General features: G+C 44.3%; 1 protein-coding gene across 1 annotated transcript; it reads left to right on the top strand.

The window, feature by feature from the left end:
* Window positions 1-2,582: 2,582 nt before the first annotated feature.
* ZCCHC3 (zinc finger CCHC-type containing 3) lies at window positions 2,583-9,136 on the top strand. Its single transcript, XM_081560668.1, has one exon. The coding sequence runs from the start codon at window positions 6,441-6,443 to the stop codon at window positions 7,653-7,655; it is 1,215 nt and encodes a 404-aa protein (XP_081416794.1). The 5' UTR covers window positions 2,583-6,440; the 3' UTR covers window positions 7,656-9,136.
* Window positions 9,137-9,685: the final 549 nt, after the last annotated feature.

Raw genomic sequence — 9,685 nt, 5'->3', positions numbered from 1 at the left:
TCAACAGAAGAGACTGCTATGGCAAAAAGCACCCAATATTGTAAATTAACTATACTTCAATAAATAAATAATAAAGAAATCATAAATAAATAAAAATAAAGATATCATTTCCCAACTTCCCTTGTAGCTACGTGAGGCCATGTGATTTATGTTTTGGCAAAAGTGAGCAGAAGAAACGTGCAGTTTTTAGTCATGCCCTTAAAAAGAAAGGAGACTAGATAAACATGGAGACAGAAAGCACTGGGATCACAGAGCCATCCTGCCGGCTGGAGGCTCTGGTATCCACTGATGACTGGCTTTTCCTGGTTAAAGGTGGAATTTTCCTTAGTACTGATGCTGCAACAGGAATGCCAGTTGGATTTGTTACAACATTATCCTTGGCTAAAAGGAAAAGTCCTAAATGGCTCAACAAGGCCAAGGACATTCTTACTGGAGAGTAGGTCTTTCCTTACCTTTCGAGCCCTGGGGTGCGGCTCACTTTATGCATGGTGTGGGGTTGGTGTGACCAACTTCACGTCTGGAAAACTTTAGGAGTTCACAATGCATTGTACCAGACATTTAGACATAGCAGATTATTTAATCTTCACAATAACTTTGAAACCGATGAAAGACTTTTGAAGTAAACTGCAATCAATATTTCCAACAATTCCCAGGAATTCTTTTTTTAAAAATATCTATTTGGCAGCACTGGGTCTTAGGGTCTTAGTTACAGCACACAGGATCTTTAGTTGCAGCAGGTGGGATCTAGTTCCCTGACCAGGGATGGAACCCAGGCCCCCTACACTGGGAGTGCAGAGTTTTAGCCATTGGACCACTAGGGAAGTCTCTCTGAAGAACTCTTGGATTGACTGTTGAGTGGGAGGAAGCATTGAAATGCAGATGAGATGAGCATGGTGGATAAAGTCCAGAACAACTGTTATGGGAAGGGCTGTCTTTGGAGAAGCCACAACAGCAGAGGGACTCAATTGATTTCTCCTCAGGAACACATGCAGATTGTTGACTGACCTATGGGATAGATGGCAATCGGTGTCCTCACAGGAGGCTGACAGTCATTTCTGTGTGCTATACTTTACAGCTGATTTGGTCATGTTTGTGTGTGTGTGCGCGTGCGTGCTGGAGGGAGGGCAAAGTCTTCCCAAAGTTAGGAAGACTGTTTAAAAATAATTATATGGATAACTTCTCTACGTGGAGAAAATCACAGGGGAAATACTTTTAAGACTATAACAGTTGAAACCAAGTTTCTTACCTGAAGAAAATTATATTAACCTACAATGGAAAGTCTTCAGAAACAGACTCCAAACAGCAGAAGTAACTCAATGTGTCTAAATTTCAACAGCCTTTCTTGTCAGTATGTGGCTATTAGAACTTAAAGGACTTTCTGGTGTTAGGCAGACTCCAAAATGGTGGGGGTTAATAGGTAATCCTGTCCATCAGGCAGTGGGTGTGACTTTGGTCTCCTGAAGGCAGTCTTTGATTTTTACTTGCAAGTCATTTACCTGACAACCTCACCATAAGGCCCTGTAAATTCTTAGACAAGAAGCCAGTAACAGATTATGATAACTTGAAAGGATAATCATGCTAAAATAATTATAAATTGGTTCTGGGTCCCTAAACATTGACGGTTTATAGTTTTATCTCAGTTGTCAAGATAAAAATATCCCAGTTATCACCTATCTTAACAAATGATTTTAACCAGAAAATCATCTGAGTATTGAGTCTCAATATTGATGAGTATCACCTCCCTGATGGAAAGAGCTACTGCTCTATTCTTATAAACACTCCTAGTCCTTTCCTGTCCTCCTAGCTCTCTCCCAGGAAGCAGAAAAATATCTGCTTTTGCTGGAGATTAAATTTTTTTTAAGAAAACTACATTAATATGTCGATATGCCCAGAAAAATAACTTTTGATTGAACATCATTGTGTAATTTCTTTATGGTTGCTTAGGCTCTACTTAGCTATCAGATTTAATAAAGTACATTTGAAATGTATCTCATAATGAAACCTTTCAGTTTTAAGGAAAATTTTGAAATGTCAAGTGTATAATGTAACAGCTTTCTCTGGACCATGTTACCCTGTTAAAATTGCTGCATTGTTAATTTAACAATGTTAATAAGCATCTGGGAAAATAAAGAGCCTAGCTTGTGTGCTGATACAACCATTAATGTAAGCTGTCAGTAAACAGTAACCTTGATGTAGGCAGGATTATCTCCATTACACAGACATGAGGCAGAAGTACATAAGTGAATAACCATATAAGCTTTGGAGGTTATATAGTTGATGGGGGAACAGATTTTGACAATTGAAAAAACAGAACTATGTTAAACAACATGGAACTGAACGTTATTTTTCATACAAAGTTAAAAGCACATTGTATTTCCTTCCTGACCACTTGCCCACTTGCTTTGAGAGAGATAAGCTTCACCTGAATTATTACATCTGGTTGATGATTGCCATTTATAACTTTATTGCTACTCCTGTCAGGCATTCCTTTGGAAAAGGAGTGTGGATTCATCCCATATTCTATAGATTATAAGATAAAGTTAAGCATGTATCTGCTGATACTTTTTAAGATGACCTGTTTTGTGTTTTTTTTTTGACTTGTCTTTATACTTCAGTTCAGTCGCTCAGTCGTGTCCGACTCTTTGCGACCCCATGGACAGCAGCACACCAGGCCTCCCTGTGTTTATACTCAGAAATGTCTCTTAGTAGTAGGCTTCCCTGGTGGCTCAGATGGTAAAGAATCTGCCTGCAATGCAGGAAACCTGTGTTCAGTGCCTGGGGCGGGAAGATCCCCTGGAGAAGGAAATGGCAACCCACTCCAGTATTCTTCCTGGAGAATTCCATGGACAGAGGAACCTGGCAGGGTACAGTCCATGGAATCACAAAGAGTTGGACACAACTGAGCAACTGTCACTCACTCAAACTACTACAAGCTTTGTGACATTGGGCAATTCACTTCCATGACTGAGGCTAGTTTCCTCATCTATCCATAGAAACAGTAATTCTAAGTCACAGATTTTTTTTCTCTCTTGTTCTCCAATCTGCTTCTTTTTTCAAAGGCCATCTCAAATCATACCTCTCCCACAGTCTCCTAACTAGCCTTTTAAAAATAGTGCAAATTCTAAAACTCTGTCCATTAAAACCCAGACTGAGATGCCCAACTTATCAATTCTAATAACCCTCTCTGGTGATAATCTGCCAGGAATGAGTAAAGGCTGCCCTCTTCAGATAGCCTTGGTGCCCATTTGCTCACAGGATACCTGCCTGGCCCCACAACTTCTGGTTCAGTGATCTGTACAACAGACCAAGCTGACTGCTGGAGCAGTGCTGAGGGGAATGGCTGACAATTTTTTTTTAATAAATTCAGTGAGAAATAAATATAAATGTTTAGTTTTTTATCCAAGTCACAGTGTTGATAGTGATCATCAAGAAAAAAAAAAAAAAACAACTAAAAATGACCAAAAGAGAATAGAGAAAACTTGAATCTGCAAAAGTTGACTTGAGAAAAAAGGGATTGATGGAAAGAATGGCCATACCCACACCAACAAAATCCTATGATAGAAGAAGATATGGTTAGTAAAATTGAGAAGTAGCCAGACCCCAGTCCACAGATCAAATCTTTTCAAAATACAAACAGATCTCTTAGTAGTGAGAAACAAAACAAAAATACCCAATGTATATTGATTCCATGAGGGGTCCTGTCTAGTACAGTAAAACAAGAAAAAGTGTTAAGATCTGAACAGAAAGATGTTTGTTATTACAGACAATACGACTGTCAACGAAGAAAATGAAATTGATTCCAAAAACCATTGGAAACCTTAAGATTTCAGTATTGTTGGCAGATATGAGTTCAATACAAAAATATTCAAAGATGTTTCCTTTAAACACCAATAACAAATATGTGATTTCCAAAGATACCATTTACAATAGCAACCAAGGTGCCTTGGAATAAATCCCTGCCGAAATTATACAAGATCTTTATGAAGAAGATGCTATTGAAATTCATAAAATAAGACTTACATAAATGAGGAATCCCAGAGGGTCATAAATGGGAAGACTCAGTATTATAATATGGCAATTCTGTATAAATGCAATTAAAATTCCCAAAAGTGGTTTCCTGGAATTTACTAAGCTGGTTCTAAAATTTATATGGAGGATCCAAAAATAGCTTAGACAACCTCAAAGGAAAAAGAGAAGGAAGAATGTTTCCCATTTAAAAAAAGAAACTAGAGTTAGGCTTCACTTTAAAAACAGGAAGATTTGGCCACAGTGGGAGCAGTAATTAGCTGGAGTTGACTAGCAGCTGCCCCTTCAGATAGACTATGCGCCCTCCAGCCCCCCCCCATTTCTTTATTTAAAAGTACCTGCCTTGTAGATAAATGATTGTGTGCTAGTTATCTGGGGTTGGGAGTTAGGGTAAGAGGAATAAAAGAAATTATTAAAAATGAATAGGTTCTAGGACTTTCCTAGAAGTCAAGTGGTTAAGAGTTCATCTTCTAATCCTGTGGGTGCAGGGTTTGATCCCTGGTAGGGAAGCTAAGATCCCACATGCTTCAAGGCCAAAAAAACCAAATATTCAAAAAAAAAAAAAAAAGACAGTGTTGTAACAGATTCAATAAAGATTTTTTAAAAAATGGTCCACATCAAAAAAAAAACTTTAAAAAAATAAAATACATAGGTTCTGCTTGGTTATGTAAATATCCTCACCATGAAAAAGGTATGAGCAGGTGAGCAGAAAGAATAAAACAGTGCAGTGTGTGAATCTAAGATTTTTATGCTTCCGGTTAATGATCCCAATACGTATGATCCTGGGCATTTGGGGCAGAGAAGAGATGGAGGAAATCAGGTCAGGAGTTATAAAGTGAAGGAATCGGAAGGTCCAAATAGAACAAGAGTTGGAGATGCTGGCTTCCTGAGACCAACACTGGAAGTGGAGTAAAGGGAACGCTCTTGAAGAACTCACAGGGATTCCCAGATGCTAAGTAGAACTGCAATAGAAATAGGAAAAAATCCAATACTAGCAGAAAGCAAGAATGACCTTTCCTGGAAATCCACTGTGGACTAAGCTCTTTGACATAGGTTATCTCCTAGAAACCCCACTTAAGTCCTCTGAGAGTAGATATTAATATACCCTTTGCTATGAATGAGCAAATTGAGCTATGAAAACCGAGGTCACTGTCCCCACGTGACAAAGCTGAGATTGGAAACAGTCAAACTAGGGTCTCCCTGACTCCACAAATCATCTTTTCTTTCACTAAACCCAGAATGATCACTGAAGCACCCTGAAATACAAGCAGTTATGGTAAAGAAAACAAGATGACAAAAGGTGATGTTAAACCCATTGCCTTCAAGCCCTCAAATTTTATCACTGCTTCCAAATACGAGTTGAAGACAGAAGAGGGAAGAGTAACAGACTGTGTCCAGTGTTGGCTTTAGTTAGGGAATCTGTGTGAAGGAGGTTTTCTACGGAGTATAATCTAAAGAGTCCTTTTTCCACAATGTCAGAAGCAAAAAAGAAATACAAGCCACTTTCGCGTTGGGGCTGCCTGTTAACTCTGTCACTTGGCCAAGCGATTTAAATCCGATCTCCAAGCCCCTGCTTCCTATAAAATGGATGTAATTACAGTACCGTTTTGCAAAGTTTCATGTGATAAAGCTTGCAATGTGCTTAGAACAATATTGGACACTTAAGCCCTGAATATAACTGCCATCACGAATATGATGGAAGTCTTTTTAAAAAATAATGCAATGTGACTTACTTGGAAGTGTCTCAGAAAATGAGTGACGGATAGAGGCGTAATGTGATAAGGTATAGCAAAATTTTAATGATAGAAAGTTAAAACAGTTTAAATGTTAACAGTAAAATGTTCGCCGCAAAATTATACTTTCTGCGTGTTTGAAAATGTCCATAATCCAGTGTTGCAAAAATAAAGCACTGTGATCTGCTTTGGGAGGAGGGAGAGCTAAGTTTTGTCTGTTTTTTTTTAAACAGAAAAGGTACAAAAATGAAAACAAAATGGGCGAAATCTTCCTCAACTCTGTCCCGCCTTCGGACTGTGGGCCGTTAGCAAAGCCACTTGAATGAAATCATCGAGGACCGCTTGCGAAACACCAAATCCTCGAGAGCGAGGGCAAAGCTGCCAAACCCTCGCGACGGACAGGGACGCGCTCCAAGCTCCCCATCCCGCTTCGGAGCCGAGGAGGTGGGGTTGGAGCGAGCACTAGCGGAAACACGGTCCAGCCTTGACCAGGGGGTTCCCAGCCCGTAGCCGCAGGCCGCCCGAGCGCCTCAAGTAAATACTTCGGTGGGGCGGGGAAGAGAAGCATCGAATTTCAAAAAAAAAAAAAAAGCCCAAACCCCCAGCCCCGGGCGGGCGGGCGCGCGCGATGGGCGCACTTTGGCTGCGGGAGCGAGTGGAGGATGCTGGGAAGGAGGTAAAATGGCCACCGGCGGCGGCGCAGAGGAGGAGAGGAAGCGGGGGCGGCCGCAGCTCCTGGGCCCCGCGCGCCCGTCGACCAGGGCCGAGGAGGCCGAGGGCGGCCGCGAGAAGATGGGCTGGGCCCAAGTGGTGAAGAACCTGGCCGAGAAGAAGGGCGAGTTCCGTGAGTCGCGGCCGCCGCGGCGGGAGGAAGAGAGCAACAGCGGCGCGGGCGGCGGGCTCGGCGCTCCCGCGGGTCTGGCGGCGCCGAGCCTCGGTGACTTCCCCCCAGCCGGCCGCGGGGACCCGAAGGGCCGCCGGAGAGACCCAGCTGGCGAGGCGGCGGAAGCCCGCAAGAAAAAGGGCGCAGCCGAGGCGGGCAGGAGGAAGAAGGCTGAGGCGGCAGCCATGGCGACTCCGGCGAGGCCCGAGGCGGCCGAGGACGCAGCCGACCGGCCCCCCCAGGACGAGCAGGCGACGGCGGCTGGCCCAGCGGCTGGCCCGGGTAAGGGCCGCTTCCTCGTGCGCATCTGTTTCCAGGGAGACGAGGGCGCCTGCCCAACCAGGGACTTCGTAGTGGGCGCGCTCATCCTGCGCTCCATCGGCATGGACCCGAGCGACATCTACGCGGTCATTCAGATCCCGGGCAGCCGCGAGTTCGACGTGAGCTTCCGTTCGGCGGAGAAGCTAGCCCTGTTCCTGCGCGTCTACGAGGAGAAGCGCGAGCAGGAGGACTGCTGGGAGAACTTTGTGGTGCTGGGGCGGAGCAAGTCCAGTTTGAAGACGCTCTTCATTCTCTTCCGGAACGAGACGGTGGACGTGGAGGACATCGTGACCTGGCTCAAACGCCACTGCGATGTGCTGGCCGTTCCAGTGAAAGTGACCGACAGGTTTGGGATCTGGACCGGGGAGTACAAGTGCGAGATCGAGCTGCGCCAGGGGGAGGGAGGGGTCAGGCACCTGCCGGGAGCCTTTTTCCTGGGGGCCGAGAGGGGCTACAGCTGGTACAAGGGGCAGCCCAAGACGTGCTTTAAATGTGGTTCCCGGACCCACATGAGCGGCAGCTGCACACAGGACAGGTGCTTCAGGTGCGGGGAGGAGGGGCACCTGAGCCCTTACTGCCGGAAGGGCATCGTGTGTAACCTCTGTGGCAAGCGAGGACACGCCTTTGCCCAGTGTCCCAAAGCGGTTCACAATTCCGTGGGAGCTCAGCTAACCGGCGTGGCCGGGCACTGAACACCCGCCTACCAGCCAGGGTGAATACAGAGCCAGCTTATCCCTCTTAAGTGCCAAAACTTTTTTTTAAACCATTTTTTATAGTTTTTTGAAGGAGATCTTCTTAAACCTACAAGAGACATCTCACTCTGCCTTCCTAAATCGAGTTTACTCCTTTCGGCCTTTCCTGAATTTGGTGACTCTGTCATCAGTAATGACTACCGAGAACTGTAGTGTGCAGATACGTTGCCCTGCCCTTTTTAAAATTTTATTTTCATTTTTGTATTCGGAGATTTTTTTTTTTTTCTGGTACTTTTTTACTTCCTACGCCTTGTCTTCTCCCTTGGTTTTTACCCTTGGAGCTGCCTTGCTCATCTTTATGCCCCAGTGCTAGGTAGGGGCCCAGCACATGGTAGGCACTCCATCAGTGTTTGTTGAATTGAGAACATTGTTGACTCTGGCTTCTGTCAGGGTGTTTTATCTTTTGCAGTTCATCCCGTCCCCTTTTAATTTGCTGCTTCTAATCTATGTGGTCTGAGAATTTTGTGAAACCAGTGTTGTTAGAAGTGTATGTAACCTGAGTCAATAAGCTCTGAATGGTGGCCACGGGCCTCTCCTATGGCATTAGAATGCATGGACTTTGTGACAGCGCTTTCAGTGGCTCAGAAGCCATTCTTCACAGAATCATGGAATCTATTTTTCCTGCTGGAAAGGACCTAAAAGTTGGTTAAGACCAATCCCCTGGTTTTCCAACAGATGAAACAGTACCAGAGAGGTTAGATGACTGGGTCGAAATCACATAGCTGTCTGGTGCCAGAGCTAGCCTAGAGTAGAGTTCCCTGACCCCAAGCCCGGTGCTCATTCCACTACCTCTCACACTTCACAACATTTTCCTCAACACTTGAGGGCCCAGAAAGTCTGCTCTTTCCAGAATAATGAGCCCAGGGGAATGCTAAGACATCATCTGGGGGAGGAAGCAGAAGATTTGGCAGGGGCTTCAGAACACTTGGGAGATATGGAAGGGACAAAGGAACACAATCCAGGGTGCACTCTGATGCCCAGGGTACCACATCTGGGTTAAAGTGGCCCAGGTCTTTGTGACCTTTCCCCTCTCCAGTCATTGCCATCAGTGAGAAGCAGAAGCCCTCCTGAGTAAAGAAAGGTTTACATTTGCACCTTAGCCTCAGTAGCTAGAGCCCCTAAAGAAGCAGCTAACTGGAGCTCATCTGCAACCTCCTGGCTCACAGGAGAAAATGGAATTCTAAGTGAGCTGTTAGAATTCTAAGTGAGCTGTTAACTCTAAAATGTACTTGTAGAATAGGCCAAGCGAGAGGGCATTGGGTCTACTAAGTGTTACTGAGTTAAAGTAGAAAAGACAGTACACTGCTTTTCTTACAGTTTTTGTCTTTCCTTTATGTTTTGCTATTTCCTTGTGGCTTAGAATGTAAAATCGATTGTTTAAAGTTTTGTTCTGAATAAATATTTATCTTTTGTATTGCTAATGCTGCTGCACTATTTCCTTTCAAAATGTTGGCTGCATAGGTTCACAGACCCTAGTTCAACCAAGGCTTGCCACACACCGTTTGTTTACCTTGCAAATACATGTCCAACTCCACAGGCAACATTTTACACCTACTGTGTTGTCCCCTGATGCTGGGAAAGATTGAAGGCAAAAGGAGAAGGGGGCAGCAGAGGATGACATGGTTAGATAGCATCACTGACTCAATGAACATGAATTTGAGGGAACTTGGGGAGAGAGTGGAGGACAGAGGAGCCTGCTGTGCTGTGACTGAACAACAACAAACGTTGTCCCAGGCCCTTGGGAGTTGTTACCTAAACCTCTGCATCAGAGTCACTTAGTATATATAAAACTAAAGTGTTAAGTCCTAACTCAGCTCCAAGGAATCAGAATCACTGGAGTGAGTGTAAATATATTTAATAAGCACCCCAAGCAACTCTGGTTGGCAGCCAAGTTTGAGACCACAGTTCTGAATAGTCGTAACAGGAATGAGAGGGACTCTGCCCTCTGGAGATTACAAACCAGTGGGATA

This window comes from Giraffa tippelskirchi, chromosome 13 (genome assembly GCF_054371585.1).
Source record: "Giraffa tippelskirchi isolate mGirTip1 chromosome 13, T2T-mGirTip1v1.2.pri, whole genome shotgun sequence".
NCBI classification, from domain to species: domain Eukaryota; kingdom Metazoa; phylum Chordata; class Mammalia; order Artiodactyla; family Giraffidae; genus Giraffa; species Giraffa tippelskirchi.
Note: the sequence above shows the minus strand (reverse complement) of the source record. Positions and strands in the feature narration are given on the sequence as shown.

Bases quoted from the DNA above. Each gene is read 5' to 3' on its own strand.
- ZCCHC3 (XM_081560668.1), top strand. From the start codon at position 6,441: ATGGCCACCGGCGGCGGCGCAGAGGAGGAGAGGAAGCGGGGGCGGCCG.